Source organism: Micropterus salmoides, unplaced genomic scaffold (assembly GCF_014851395.1).
Source record: "Micropterus salmoides isolate LMB-PRFRI ecotype aquatic unplaced genomic scaffold, ASM1485139v1 Ms_hic_scaffold_20, whole genome shotgun sequence".
Lineage (NCBI taxonomy): Eukaryota > Metazoa > Chordata > Actinopteri > Centrarchiformes > Centrarchidae > Micropterus > Micropterus salmoides.
In genome coordinates this window covers 31,887,965-31,904,489 of record NW_024041151.1, presented here as the reverse complement: position 1 = coordinate 31,904,489, position 16,525 = coordinate 31,887,965, and the positions used below count along the sequence as shown (strand labels likewise).

The window sequence follows — 16,525 nt, the reverse complement described above, 5'->3', positions numbered from 1 at the left end:
TTGCTTCCCTCAATCTTTACCAACTAACTTCAATAATTTCTTCATCTAAACCATCAACCTGCCTCTTAGACCCCATCCCGACTAGGTGCTTAAAGATGTTCTACCCTTAGTCAGCACCTCTATACTAGATATGATCAATCTATCTTTATCAACAGGCTATGTACCACAGTACTTTAAAGTAGCTGTAATTAAACCTCTTCTGAAAAAGCCCAAACTTGATCCGGATGTTTTAGCCAACTATAGACCTATATCTAACCTTCCATTTCTCTCTAAGGTTCTGGAGAAAGCAGTTGCTAAACAGCTGTGTGACTTTCTACAGAGCAATAGTTTATTTGAGGATTTTCAGTCAGGATTTAGAGCTCATCATAGCACAGAGACAGCACTGGTGAAAATTACTAATGACCTCCTTATTGCATCAGACAAAGGACTTGTCTCTGTACTGGTTTTATTATATCTTAGTGCTGCATTTGATACCATTGACCATCAGATCCTATTGCAGAGACTGGAATATTTCATTGGCATTAAAGGAACCGCTCTAAGCTGGTTTAAGTCCTATTTATCAGATCGATTTCAGTTTGTACATGTTAACGATGAGTCCTCCATGCACGCCAAAGTTACTCATGGAGTTCCTCAAGGATCTGTCCTTGGACCAATCCTCTTCACTTTATATATGCTTCCTTTAGGCAATATTATCAGGAAACATTCCATAAGCTTTCATTGTTATGCAGATGATACTCAGTTATATCTATCGATCAAGCCAGATGAAACTCATCAGTTAGCTAAACTTCAAATGTGCCTTCAGGATGTTAAAACCTGGATGACCTGTAATTTTCTCATGTTAAACTCAGATAAAACTGAAGTTATTGCTCTGGGGCCTAAGCACCTCCGTGACGCATTATCTAAAGATATAGTTTCCCTGGATGGCATCACCTTGGCCTCCAGCACCACTGTGAGGAATCTTGGAGTTATCTTTGATCAGGACATGTCGTTTAAGTCTCACATTAAGCAAATTTCAAGGACCGCCTTTTTTCACCTACGTAATATTGCGAAAATCAGGAACATCCTGTCTAAAAATGATGCAGAAAAACTAGTCCATGCATTTGTTACTTCTAGGCTGGATTACTGCAATTCCTTATTATCAGGCTGCTCGAAAAAGTCCATTAAGACTCTTCAGCTGATCCAGAATGCTGCAGCACGTGTTCTGACAGGAACCAGGAAAAGAGATCACATTTCTCCTGTTTTAGCTTCTTTGCATTGGCTTCCAGTAAAATCCAGAATATAATTTAAAATCATTCTTCTTACCTACAAAGCTCTTAATGGTCAGGCACCATCTTATCTTAAAGAGCTCATAGTACCTTACTACCCCACCAGAGCACTGCGCTCCCAGAATGCAGGGTTACTTGTGGTTCCTAGAGTCTCCAAAAGTAGACTAGGAGCCAGAGCGTTCAGCTATCAAGCTCCTCTCCTGTGGAACCAGGTTCCAGTTTGGGTTCAGGAGGCAGACACCATCTCCACATTTAAGAGTAGGCTTAAGACTTTCCTCTTTGATAAAGCTTATAGTTAGGGCTGGCTCAGGTAGTCCTGAACCATCCCTTAGTTATGCTGCTATAGGCCTAGACTGCCGGGGGATTTCCCATGATGCACTGAGCTCCTCTCTCCTCTACTTTCTCTCCCTCTGTATGCAACCTTATCCCATTATTGCATGTTACTAACACAACTTCTCCCCTTTCTGGTAGTCTTGTGCTTTCTCGTCTCTCTCTCTCTCCTCCTATCACTTCCTGCAGGTTTTCTGGCTCTGGAGCTGTGGAGTCTGGAGCTGTGGCTGTGGGTCACCTGCTGCCCCCGTGTTCCTGCTCGACACCCTCTGCTACAACGACTATTGTTGCTAGTCTTATTGTTATTATTGTTATTATAATCATTAACATTACGATGGTTACCATTAACACTATTATAAATATCTGTACCATTTTTCATTTGGTCTATAGCAACATTACCTTCACTGTGTGTACCTCTGTGTGTATATTGTGTAGGCTGCCTCCCTCCCCTCTCTCTCTCTCCTTACATCTCTCTCTCCTTACATCTCTCTCTCTCTCTCTCACCCCAACCGGTCGAGGCAGATGGCCGCCCACTCTGAGCCATGGTTCTGCTCGAGGTTTCTGCCTCTGTCGCCTAGTGCTTGCTCTTGGTGGGAACTGTTGGGCTTCTGTAAATAACATCACAGAGTACGGTCTAGACCTGCTCTTTTATGAAAAGCGCTGTGAGATAACTGTTGTTGTGATTTGGCGCTATATAAATAAAATTGAATTGAATTGAAAGTCTATGGGGCCGAACTCTTCGCACAAGAGCTCCACCACTTCGGGGTGAAGTCTCCATTCCCCGGGCCTCAGCCCCTGCCTCGACAGCAGGTCTGCTCCCTGATTCTGCGTCCCCGGGAGATACATCGCCCTGAGCGATAGTAACCTCTGCTGGGACCACAGGAGGATCTGACGCGCCAGTCTGTCCAGAGGGCGCGAGCGCAGACCGCCCTGGTGATTCAGATAGGCCACCACCGCTGTGTTGTTCTCTTCGGAACGAACCAGGACGTGGTGACCTTGGAGATCGGGCAGGAAACTCCTTAGAGCCTGGAACACCGCCAACATCTCGAGACAGTTGATATGCCACTAGGATTGATGCACCTGCCAGGATCCCCTTGCAAAGCGGCCGTCCATGACCGCGCCCCAGCCCGTGAGGGAGGCGTCTGTCGAAATAACCAGCCGGCGACAAGACCCTCCCAGCACGGGCCCCTGGGACAGGAACCAAGTTTCCTTCCAAACTGATAGGGAACGAAGACACTTGCGCATAACCCAAATCAGACGGAGAGGATTTCCCCTCGGGGAAAAACCCTTGTTCCTTAGCCACCACTGCAGGGGTCTCATGTGCAGCAGTCCAGATGGTATTACACTGGACGCAGCCGCCAGGAGACCCAACACTCGTTCATAGTGATGGCGTGGCCTAACTTCACCACTTTCACGGTAGCCAATATGGTGTCGACACGTGCCGGAGACAATTGTGCCCGCATCGTTGTCGAATCCCACACAACCCCTAGGAACGTAGTCCGTTGGGTGGGCGCCAGCTCGCTCTTCTTTGCGTTGAGCCTCAGCCCTAAACACCGCAGATGAGCCAGAACGACATCTCGATGCCGAACCGCCAACTCTCGAGACTGGGCTAGGATGAGCCAGTCGTCGATGAAGTTGAAATCCGGATGCCCTGGAGCCTCAGCGGGGCCAGTGCTGCATCCATACACTAGGTGAATGTGCGAGGGGAAGTGCCAGGCCGAATGGAAGAACCGATACCGATACTGGTAAGCCACACCCCCAAAGGCAAACCTCAGGAACTTCCTGTGAGAAGGACGGATGGAGACCTGGATACAGGCGTCCTTTAGATCTATCGTGACGAACCAATCCTCAGATTGGATGTGCGTCACGATGGCGGGGATGATGAGCATCTTGAACCTGAATCTCCTCAGAGACCGGTTAGAACCCGCAGATCCAAAATAGGGCACGCAGCCCTCCGTCCTTCTTGGGGACTATGAAGTACCGGCTGTAGAACCGGCGTCTCTGTCTGGGGGGGAGACACGTTCCACGGCCCCTTTCCTCAGCAGAGTACGAACTTCCTGTCCCAACACCGGACCTTGCTCCGGGCGGACCACAGTCCAAACCACCCCCTCTCTTCTGTTGAATTTGGAGGGCGGGTTTTGAACTGTAGTCGATACCCATCTATGGCAGTGCGCAGGACCCACGGAGAAATGTTCGTCAGGCTCCGCCAAGCCTCTGCAAAGTCTGCCAACAGAACCAGCCCCTCGGGGCTGGTGGTCGGTGTCTCGTGTGATCTTCTGGTGGACCCCTGAAGCCCCAGAATGGCAGGGGGGAGCCGCCGAAGATCCACGGTGAGTGAGTCGGGACACCGCCTGACTGCAGACCTTCGGGGCAGGCAGTACAGCGTGGACTCGATGGTGGCAGGTGTGTCCTGAACGTGTAAACGGCGGGATAACATCACCTGTTGCCACGGCGGAGGGGACCTCGGTAGGCCTCCGGGGGGGTGGGGGGGTGCGGTCTTCCCTGAGCTCCATCGTGACTGGATGACGGTCCTCAGATCGCGTCTCTCAGACGGCTGAGGGTGAGAGCGCCGTCTCGCTGCCCCAGCTCCTCGGGGGGGCCCCCGAGAAGCGACACTCTGCTTCCTCTCCTCTCCGTAGGAGCTCATAAAGGGAAGGGACCTACGCCTGGCAGCATCAGCTGCCTTGGGTCCAGACTGGCGAGGGAGGTACTGGCGGAACGCTTCGCCCTGCGTCTAACGCTCCGTGGTTCTGCGAAGCTCCGCCAGATTTTCCTCAGAGGGACCATCTGAACTATCTCCTGTAGCAGGTCGACATGGTTTGGATGGTAACGCCGGCTTTTCCAGGGAGGACGCAAGTCGAGGGGAGAGATAGCTCGCAAGCGCATCCTCTACCCGAGGCATCCTCCCATAACCACGGTCCCTAACCCCCATCACATTACTGTAATTCAGTGATCGGGGTGTGGAAAGCCATGTAGAGAAGGGTCTGCCCCATGATTACTCAGTTCATCATGTAAATCAGAAAAGAATGGCAGAGACCGGCGTGGAGGTGGCGTGTGGTGCTTAAGAAACCTTTCATCAAGCTTACCACTAGCCTGTGGTGTCTTCTCCTCCTGTGGCCAGTTGATGTTGAGCTTAGCCACGGCTCTAGTCACCACCTCCAGCAGCACGTCATTGTCGGGCGCCGCCAGATGACGCCGCCCCGACACCCGGAAGTCATCGTCCACTACGCTGAGCACGTCCGCCTCCTCGGAGTCGGATTGCTGCAGCGTCTCCGGATCCAAACCGCGAGCGGGAGAAGCCGAGAACGGGCTCCCGAACGAGGAAAGGAAGCGTCAGAGCCAGCGGATGACGGTCGGGAAAAAGCCTCAGCCGTCCCGAAATCCTCCGACAGATCACGCTGTGAACCCATGAGTGAAGCCGCCGGGCCGCCTCAGCGGTACATCCGTGATGCAAGAAAACAACACACCTTCTGTACATCTGATTGCCGGACATGCTGGTAGACTTCTTCTTCAGGTAAGACATACTGCTTGTAGGACTGGAGCTTTCTTCAAACAACATACAGAGTGCCTGCTGAATAGAAAAAAGCTAATGATGAGTGTGTACAGGTGTGCTTTATACTCCTCCGGTTATTCCGTCACACCTTACCGTTCTAGCAACAAGCCAGATTGGAGTGATTTCATTCACGTTCAGACCTGAGTGTCCCATAGTGTCGTAACCGACGCAGTTCGAGTTCCCTCGAAGGGGAAACAAGTAAAAGGCAGAAAAACTGATTAAATGGAGAAAAAACCAGGACACTCACCGTCAGCTGGGCTGCCACCACAACACTATTTTATCATAAACACTCAACACATCTTAACAAATAAACAGTTGTAATGCCTCCTCTTCTCTTTCATTCCCTCTTACTTTTCTAATTCCTCTTGTTCAGAAATGTGAGCTCTAGCTCTAGTCCTGCCAGCTAGGATTGGAGATCTATGAGATATTTTGGTCTGCCCCAGGGAAGAATATACATGTCAGAATCTCTACATTCTTGATTAAAAGCCATGTGAAATGTCTTTTTTCTTTCATCTCCTCAATTTGTGTTTCCAAAACGTCTCTAGTGAATCACGCAGACTCGACTCGGAGTGCTAATCGGAATGCACAGATTTGATTGGCTGAGCAGCATCACATGAGACAATTGCAGCACATGTAATTGTTTTTTGTTTTTTGTTTTGTTTTTTTAACCACTTTATTTGCATCTTCAATAAACAAACAGGCGTCATTGTAACGTTACATAGACCTAACGTTAAAGTACAACTAAGCAGCATGCAACCAAAAATAAATTAGCAAAACTAAATAAATAGGCAAAATAAATAAATAAAAATATATAAATCAATAAAAATAAAATAACATAAATTAAGGGGATTCAATCAAAATAAAATGAAAGTAACTCAGAGAATCTTAAGGCATTATTGTTTTCCTGCATTTTCAATGACCGAAAAAAAAATCTTCAAATCATTAATAAATGCATTAAACAGTTTGGGCAGCAAAATCTACACTTATATAATATAAAACTTTGCTACGATGAAGATAAGAACTCAATATCTTTGTTTTCCATAAAACAGCCAAACTTTACCTTATGGTAATCAAACACAGGTGTTACATTCTTTGTACCTAACCAATCAAATATTCTGTGCCACAACAACTTAACTACATTACAGCTGTAGAAAAGATGTTCATTATCAGTCTGACAAAATGTACAAACATTACAATCCAAATTAAATCTTACTCTTAAGAATTCATTACATGGATAATCATTGTTTTCAAATGAACTTTCATTTTAGGAAACAACAAAAATTATAAAAAATCTATTTCGAACCTTAACAGTGTCAACTCTTGAAAGTCTTTCAGTACTATTTTTATGTATATGTATGTATTTTTTTTCTGAATTTGCTTCTAAAAACGTATATATTTCATTTGCTATTTATGTGTGTTTGGTCACAACTGTATTAACATTCCAATCTACTAAAATAAGAACTATTTTTTTTACCATCTTCTAGCCGTCTTGCTCTGGATCTTATATGTACTCCTTTTGCTTTATTCAGATATAATTCAACTAATTTAGCTTGTAACCTAACTAGTTCTTCTTCTTGTTTATATCCAATAACCCATTGCTTTTACAACACTCATTGATGTCATTTATCAGTAGTTTTTTAAATTTTTGCTTCTTTCTCATTCTTTTACCATAATCAATTGAATATTCTCTTACTTTATATTTGATAAATTCCCACTTCTTTCCATAAGAACCAATTTCCTCATTTGCCTTCACTGAAGAAAATGTTTTTCTTATCATATTACAACAATGTTCATCATTTAGAAAATTTGCATTAAATTTAATATTTCTGTCTAAATGTTACATCTGTATCATTATATTTCCATGTTTTGCTGTTTGGGTTACATAATTTAACAGAACAGAAGAAATTATCTTAAAATCTAAAAATATATTGGAAATTTGGATGTCCTGCCCTCAGATTTTTTGTATGTTGAATTGTATGTAATAAAGAAAAGTTAATTAAAATTAAATTTAAAAAAAAGTTGTTGGCAACTTTTCACATTTCTTGTTTAAAACTGTACTTTAACTCTTTGCTTGTGTATTTTCTTTGGCCCATTAATCTTATTTTAACTTACATTTGCCATTCATACCTTCATAACTTAACTAGTCTGTTATCTGCATTTTGCTTCATTAACCAAAATGAGCTGTCATTGCTTGCGGTTACGCAGAAGAGCCATGGTCTCCTTTGTGGTACAAAGAGAAGGACACTTGTGACAGATAGCCTATTAATGAGCTGGACAGATATTTAAAAAAATCAGGTAAATACCTTATCAGTTCAAGGCTTTATTGTTGAACAAATGTAAATCCAGTGAGCGCATAGACTGACACGCCGTGTTGGAAAGCAGCCTGCATCGCCCTATAACAAGCCAGTTGTTACACCAGCAAGTGTAATTTTCAATTAACATTGTATTTAAAGCATATTAAAAGCGTATTTAGTCTCTGCAGAGCAAATGTAGATGCTTGAGTTGGTGTTTGGGGCGACTGTGGCTCAGGCGGTAGAGCGGGTTGGCCGTTAATTGGAAGGTTGGCATTCAATCCCGGCTCCTCCAGGCTGTGTGTCGAAGTGTCCTTGGGCAAGATACTGAACCCCGAATTGCCAGCTGTTCCGGCAGTGTATGAATGAGTGTGAATGGTGAATGCAGATGTAGTGTAAAAGCGCTTTGAGTGGTCAAAAAGACTAGAAAGGCGCTATACAAGTACAGAGCATTTACATCAGTCATGTGATTTCCGGATTGATTCTAGCATGTTAACAGAATGAACAGAGCATGGCTTCCTTCTGATGGAAATTAGCCTGTTACTTTTCTCTAATTCACATTGGTTGCTATTTGATTCATACAGTAAACAATGATTTTTGAGATGATGAAAATATGGGTGGATGAAAGAGTCCTGTTGGGCTTTACTCGGGATGCACTTACCCTGCTTCAACAATCAGCTGTTCCCGTGTTACTCACTTTCTGCAGGTGTTTCTGGCTCTGGAACTGTGGTTGTGAGACACATATAAAGTACATAAGGACAATTAATTTCATACATTTTATTAGATAAGGAAATAAAACAGCAAAAGTTGTATTTGTATGTGTTAATACAAAATAAAATAATAACAATAAAAAATTAAATAAAATATAAACATTCTGTAAAAATAAATATTTAAAATAAGTAAAACAATAAGCATGTGTGTGTTAGAAAATGAAAATAATATATTTATGGTTTAAATATATATGGTTTAAAATAAAAAAAACTGTAAGCGTGTTTGTGTGTTAAAAAAAAAAAAAAAAAAAACTAAGTAAATGACACAGTGTAGTGTGTGTTATTATAATAATATATAAAAATTAAAATAAATAGATAAATAGATAAATCTGTAAACATGTGTGTGTATATTAACAGAGAATTATTTTTAAATAAATTAGTTCATTAAAAAAAAGAAAAATATCAGTATCAAATGTGAGATTTAAAAACACAACAATTACTAAAATATCAAACAATCAATATAATAATAATTTGAAAATTTGTACAATTATTTATCAGTCTAAGATTCCACTGGTTGTCATCAGTTCATGGCATGATGAGATATTTTGCAGCAATTATTTCACATTTGGGCATTTCTCCCAGTAAATAGGGGAGTTTCTGTGTGTCTGGTATGAATTTGAATTCGGGGTATATTTGCAAAGTGTTTTTCTCTTAGTGTTTTGTATTTAGGGCATTTAGAAAGTGCAGCTCAGTCTGGATGTTGTCAACATTTTTCTTAGTTTGGGACATTTTATTGTACTCAGGCAATTTGCCAGTGTGAATTCTCTTTTTAGGGTCAGATAACATTGTAATTTACTTTGTGTTTTGGTTGTTTCTTTCCAGTATTCAATATATTTTTCTTTCTGCTTGTTGATAATTTGGTTTGGTCTGCTTGAGTTGGTGTTGCTGTCCTGAGGCTGTTGGGAACTTGTTACTGCAGAGAAACTCAGGACAGCTGGCTGAGGGGACTCTTCTCTGGTTTCAGCAGTAAAAGCTGAAAAGAACTTGGTGTGGGAATGTGGGAAATACAGTCGTTTCTGAGCTTTCTTCACCAGCGTGGAGATGTGAGATGCAATGAAAAGCAATTTTTCTGTGAGGACACAACACTATCTTAAGGTAGTTTATTTTTGTAGAAATGGTGTGTCTGTAAAAATAAAAACTGAAATACATGATTCAGTGACAGTAAATTTATTATTTAAAAAACCCTCACCATTACAATACATCTTGAGAAATGTGTTCAGATACAAATAGCTGGACTTCAGGCTGCTAGGCAAATAGTTATCACCATAATTATAGAGATATTCCAATCCATGACAACAAATGCACAAACCATTCTTCTGAAATGATTATTTGACATATCAACTAGGGCAGTCAGCAGTTTTACATTGAAAACCAGAGAAGGTCACAAGGTATGATATTATTACCCCAAATAACTAGGAGAGATTAATTTGATGAAACCCTGCCAGTTCTGGATTTAACATTTAATATTACGATTACAAGAACTGTAAGGGTATAATGTGGAAGAATATGTCAGTGCTTTATAAAATCCAGTTACACTCTTCAGTAACATCAGATGGCAATCACCATCCAGTCAGTGTCACATTCTTGGTTTAATCAGCAGCCTGGAAGGTTTAAATAATCAACAAAAATCTGCTACAAAACAAAAACAGAAGCAATGTCTATAAAGTTACGCTAAACTTAGGTAATCAAAAATATGGAACTTTCTGCTCTTTTAAACTACAGCAGAGACAAGGGAGTATGTAGTGTGGTGTCTGTGAAGGCGTTTCAACTCACTGCTGGAATGCAGTGACAATGTCACTGACTGCAACATATACAAGAATCCAGTATTGATTACTTAAGTGATGAAGGTAAGCATGAACATAGTCAACCAAGGCCAGGAGAGAACAGAAATGCTGCATTTTATGGTCCATAATATTCTAATAGATTCTTAGAAAGCTTCCTGAAAATAATTTGTAATTTGATATTAATTATAGGGAAAATAAGAATGCCCAAAGTCTCATTCATTATTGAAAAATGTATTCTTTGTGTAAGTGCATCTATGGACAAACTCATACTTCTGCATGTATAGCTGACATGCTGTGTTTACATTAGCTGTATATTTTAATGAGTAATTGGAAGTGTAACAATTAAACATATTTTCCTCTAATTAGTACACTAACATAATTAAATCCAGGAAATGTCTTGGAATTTATTAAAAAAAAATTATTATATATATATATATATATATATATATATATATATATATATATATATATAATTATTTTTTTTTACATTTATTTATTTATTATAAACCCATAAAATAAAGCATTACCGAGCATTCCTCTAAAGCAGAGCACCAACATACAAATGGATTAAAAAACCACACTAAATTCAATACATTACAGATTTCAGTTTTAAGGCAAAGAATGGCCAGACTGCAGACCTTTGGCAACATTTGCTAAAGTGCCACCCAACCAAACCTGTAATGATAGCGGCAGCAGGGCAGACTGGAGCTGGTCGTTAATATCTGGGGCCTTTTCCAGCTCCATTAAATCAAAGCACAACAGTGTTCAGTGACAGGTATATACAGACAAGAGTCATGATTCATTTGGAAAAATTAAAATAAAAGCTTCACACATAATGTCCTCATCAATGATGTCTGTGACACATTAGTGATTAACAATTAACTGTAAATTCTCAAATAGTACCCACAAATCCTTTATTTGGGCTACCTCTACTGCAGTGAGCACAAATTGTTTTATAACTATAGTTGATTATATTTTATTAAAAAGTTCCCTGTTCAACACATTCTCACTCTCAACTCGTCACAGACACCTCAAGCATTGCTTTTTAACGCACTAGTTACCCCTTTAGCATAATTTTGCCGGGCTCGACAGTCAAGTTAGTAATAACAAATATCCAACATCTGGCTAGTCTTAGAAACAAAAACATGCAATTAACATTGTGAAACGGCACATTAATGTGAAATGGTAGTTTGGTTAGGTTTATGCACAAAAACGTCTTGGTTAGGTCGAGTCAAAGATCATGGTTTGGGTTAAAATAAGTATGCTGTTAAATATCTTAAGTTACATAAGCAAAAAAGAATCAACATTAACCACATTTGTTTCACATGGGAAACCAGCACTGGGTGAAACACTTATTTAAACTAGGCCTACTTGTAGAGTTAAACAATGACCTTAAAAGGCCTCCCATTGCATTAAAAGGTGACACCATGAAGTCTTGTGTCCGTCTGTGGCGACTTGGGAGTCCCGATAGCTACTTCTGTTGGACGATAGTGTCCCAGAAATAATTGCGATAAACAATATTGTCATTTTAAGACCATTTTATGCCAATTATTTAATGATAATAGCATAATAATGGAAGCACACCCTTTTAAAGAGCAACTTATTTTTTATTCTTAAGAATATTCATAAATTAGAAATCTCCTAAATAAATAAATCCACACAACCAAAACAACTCAGTACAGCTTCAAATCCCACTGGATGTGTTTCAAAGTGGAGATTTTAACCTGACTGATTTTGCTGACTTTTATTGATTTGGTCATTAGTCCTTGATTTTTGTGCTTCTACCTTCGTTATGTAGGCTATGTAGTTAAATGTTTTCTTTTGTCTCTTAATTATGTTTCTTGTTGATGTAAGATCTGCAGTATGTGTGGTTTTATTTTGAAAACTGACTGGATTCTCTATGCTGTTTCTGTGTTTGACTTCTTGCCCTGTTCATCTGCTCCGTGCTGCTTGGCACACAAAACAGACCCGCTGCATTTGTTCTGCAGACAGACACAAGATGTCCGCTTCTGGTGTTATCCTGAAATCTAAATGCTTGCCAAGAATTGCATGCACCTCGCGGGTGGTAACGCTAATTCATGCTGAGAAAAGGAGGTGGATGCAAATCTCGGCAGGTAGCCTACAACATCTGTTCTGCCGAATTATGCATCCACCTCTTAAGATCCATTTCAGACAATTTGTTGTGCTCCCTGATCAACCGCAGTTATCACCACATATTTTTGCTGAATCATAAGGAATGCTTCTTATACGAAGTGTAATCAAATATTAACTGTAAATATTCATAAAAGATATACTTACAATCATTTATCACCATTGATGTAGCCCACAAAAGGATATTATTGCATTTAAAAGCAGTTTTTGGAGGTGCATGCAATTCTCGACAGGCATGTAAAACTCATAACACCGGACGCAGCCGTGCCCTGTGGAAACAAGAGGACAGACACAGCGCGACTGTCTGAAATGCTGCAATCTTCATTCTCATGTAAAATAACATGCAAGTAAACAGGCAATATTGGCTAAAATGAGGTATCATACATAAGTCGATAATGTAATTATTGTGACAGGCCTGGTTGAGAGTGAGAACGGGTTGCCCTGTTTTCTTATCTGCTCCTGCTTTAACTTGCTGTTAATACATGTTTACCTGTTAAACATGGAACATATAGTGAATAGTCATGTCATTCGCACCACTCTGCTGCTCTCCACAGAAATACGGTTTTCAATCATCTATTAATTTCAGTTGCTATTACTTCTTTTCCAATCCCTGATCAAGCTGCCTTCAATGAAACTATGCACATGCCATTACTTGAACACCTTTCATTTAAAAATTTACAGTAATCCAAATATTTTTACCCCTAATATCAACCAAAAAATGCAACAGCAAATACTGTGGAAATGTGAACCATACCAAGGTCATTCAGAGGAACATGGCTTTGATAATGACTCTTGATGATCAGTGGTGCATTTGGTTGTCTATCACAGACCCTGGCTGTGTTGTGATCAGTCTCCTCGGACAGGCCACTTTGGCAGAGAGGTCAGAAAGGCCCTATTTCATATACAAGTCCTCAGCATCTGAGTGTGCATAGGACAATTCTTTTACAAGGTCAACGGCTTTGTTTGAGGCGGGGCTCGGGGTCAGCCTGCTACTTTTGCAGCCATTCTGCAGTGTCTTTGTGCTGCTTTTATGCTTTTTCTCAGACCGGTGGATCCAGCCTTGCATGTTAGTGACCTGTAATGACAAAGGGCACGGGGGGGACTGGGTGTATGCTGAAAAATCCTGAGTGGTCTGGTAGCATCTTCCCTCTGAATTGTTGATGGGAGAGGAGGTCTTTCCAGAAGACTCATATTCAGGGTCGATGGCCTCCACTTTGATTTGGATGGTTCTGGCTTTGATCCGCAGTTTATGGGGCAAAGCTGAAGAACTGGCATCTGGCACTTTGTGTGTGGAGACAATGACGCTTTTTGGATCACCTATATATGATATTAACCCTTTGGGGACCTGCTGCTCATCCTCACCATCTGATGATTTGCTTACAGCGCCATCATCTGAGCTCCTGGGGGAGTTACTGGATGATCTGGTGATCTGCAGGAATGAAGCAGGCTGGGAGTAGACTCCAGACAATGGACTGGCCCTGTAGTTTCTATAGAGTTCATAGGGACTACTGCTCTCCTGTGCATAGCTGCCATTCTCTGCTGGTTCTTGCTTGACGTCTGAAGTCTGGCAGATACTAAAGCTACCCTTTGTGGTTGCAATACATGTCTCTGGGATGTGAGGTGAATGCTTGATGACTGATATGCAGCTGCTGCGCAGGTGAACAGGCTCCAAATCTTTGCTGGAAGAACCTTGGCCAGCACTGAGTGGAACAAACTCTTGGTAGGGGTTTACAGTGGTGGAGTTGGATAACTTTTGGACTTCTTGAGCATATGCTGTCGAGCTCACCAGGCCAAACTTCAGTTTCAACGACAGCAGCTCAGCCTTGAGGGAGGCATTTTCTTCTCCAAGGGCCATCAGCTTGTTCTCAAGCACCATGTCATTTATACGTCTCTTCTCCCTGGACCGTTTGGCTGCCTCATTGTTTTTGCGGCGCCTCTCCCAATAAAGGTTGTCTTTCTTCTCCTCTGGGATAAACTCCCTTTTCCTGCGACAGGTAGCTTTAGCCTTAAACGGAATTGCAGAGATTTTGTGGCCCATCAGGTCTCTGTTAGCCCCTTGTAAGGCGACAGCCAGGACCAGGGAATCATCTCCACTGTAGGACTCATTGGAGTCCACCTCTTGCTTAATTGATTGCATATTATCACTGCTGGTGACTGTTAACAGGTCTTTACCGGTACACCATACTGCTTGTATGCATACAGTAACTGCCACATTGGATTAATCCACTTCAGTTGAGGAGATCTGTGGAATAACAGACAGTGAAAGGTGGTTTAGATGTCAGTGTCAAGTTCAGGTTAACGATAAAGTTAAAGCAATGTATTTCCACTAACCCTTGTATCTGGTTATAGTTGGTTGTATATCTCACGTCTCAGTACTGCTGAGATTACAAGTTCAAATGAACTTAAAATGTAAGAAAGGAACATAACAGAATTAGTTCCATTTTGAGTCAAGCATGATTCCTCAGATGCTTAAAAAGGTTAAGGTTAAAAAAATATATATATATCGTACAATTTTGAGAATGGTAGGCACAACGAGTGAATATTGTTTTCTTCAGTCTGAAATCACATAATAATCACCAATTCCACTTTTTAAAAAGTACAAGGAACATGGTACAAATATTACAAAATACAAATATAAAAAGGTGTAATATTAAGACAAGAACAATGCTTTGTATTTTCAGTCCAATATCTTGATTAATTTGTACTTTGATGATTTCAATAGTGGATTATTACAACTCATTATCATCTTAAATATAATCTGCATATAGTTTTGAAGTAACCCCTGCTACTTACTACTTACTACTCTTTTAAAAACGGTTTAAAGTAGAGTGCTAGCCTAGTTAAAAAGGCAGTTTAGTCTGTTTTGGGCATCCAAACTCACATACTTCTCTGTATATCCAGAGAAGTAAGAAAGGACTACAAACTGTTGAAATCAGAACAAGAGGCGCAGCAAAAGCTCAAACACAGAGGCACAGAACTACAGGACACGGTCATCCAACAAACTCCCACATAACTAATGTTAGTTATGACTGCGGCAGAAAGATGTCTGTTACAGAAAGAAAGATCAAATGTCCCAAATAACTCTCTCCCCTGACTTTGTGTCTGCACTTTGTTAGTGGCTTGGGTCTACATTTACGAAATTAATACAAAATTCTATGAAATTCCCATTTTACTATTTGAAATACCAGCCACAGCAAATTAACTCACTCCAAAGATTTCCTTGTCTATTTTCTGAGATCAATGGGTCAGGATCCTCCTTTTTGCGTATCATATGACATCAAGTGTAAATTTGGAACACCGTGGTAAACGGAGGGCTCGCCGTTCTGCCCCAGATTCCTTCATTGTGTCTGTTTCACAGTAAACGCAGCGCCGCGCTGCCTCCTCCAGCATTATGCAATATTTACCAGTGTGCAACACCACGGGCCTTCAATCTTATTGAATCCACAGAATGAACGCTGTTTAACACTGTAGCCATTCACTGCTACATGACATCACTACCTTGCTTACTCACGACCCGACGGCAGCAGCGTGGGGTCTACCTCCGCCCCGACAGAGCTGTTACAATGTGACGACCAACTTCATCAGGTAATGTTACTTTACAGAAAGCTTTGCGTTGGAAACGATAACGGACAGCAGCTGCGGGGGTCCTAAAACTGCAGCTATGTAATACTGCAGCAGCCACACGGCTGTGATAACGACTGCCAGCCACATCACAGTTTGGGTTACAACACTATGTCGCAATCAAAATGGGAAATGAGCAGCAGCCAAACGCTGGGAACATATCACAGTGGCTAGATTCCACACAACAGGATTCACTGCTGAGTGTGAACATACATCTGTCAGCGTTTATGTTCACATTTAAAAAGTTTATTTCCCACCCTGGTCTGAATTAATAAACTCTAGCTCGTATCATTAGGCCTTCGTAACGTTAACGTTAACCTTCTGCACGAGCGAGCGGCCAACCAACCGGGATGATAACGTTACACAGAACCTGAGCCTGGTTCGGTTACTAACGTGGATCCTCTGACTTTAAACTGGGATTAACCTCCGCAGGTCAGACACATGACACAAATCTAAGCTAGCTGTGCGCCGCTGGACTCCGACCGTTTTCAGAACACCACCCGCACAACTGTCTGGAACACTAGCAGTGAGGCTACGGGTTGCAAAACTGTAACGTTACCTTTTCTTACGCCTGGTTGGAAGGTTCGGTCTGGTTTCCACAGTGTAACAAACACATGGAGGAAGTTTAGAAGTCGCATCAACTGATGAATAACTCGATAAAATCCTACACGTTAGGAAGTAGCCTACCTAGTTTTCCTGCCTCGGCGAACTCCTCTGAAGGTGGATTCTGACTCGTGGATCTGTGTTAGTAGGTCACTGC

At 41.6% G+C, this 16,525-nt stretch overlaps 1 protein-coding gene across 2 annotated transcripts; it reads right to left on the bottom strand.

The window, feature by feature from the left end:
- Positions 1-11,584: 11,584 nt before the first annotated feature.
- Positions 11,585-16,525, bottom strand: nfil3 (nuclear factor, interleukin 3 regulated). Of its 2 annotated transcripts, XR_005446824.1 has the most exons (3): positions 16,325-16,525; positions 12,899-14,386; positions 11,585-12,413 (listed from the first exon to the last, which is right to left on the bottom strand). XR_005446824.1 is itself a non-coding variant. In XM_038734196.1 (2 exons), exon 2 carries the CDS (start codon positions 14,279-14,281, stop codon positions 13,037-13,039), a length of 1,245 nt encoding a protein of 414 aa, XP_038590124.1. In that variant the 5' UTR covers positions 14,282-14,386; positions 16,325-16,525; the 3' UTR covers positions 11,585-13,036. The 2 variants fall into 2 exon arrangements, 1 of the variants encoding a protein (XP_038590124.1); XM_038734196.1 differs by having other exon boundaries at positions 11,585-14,386.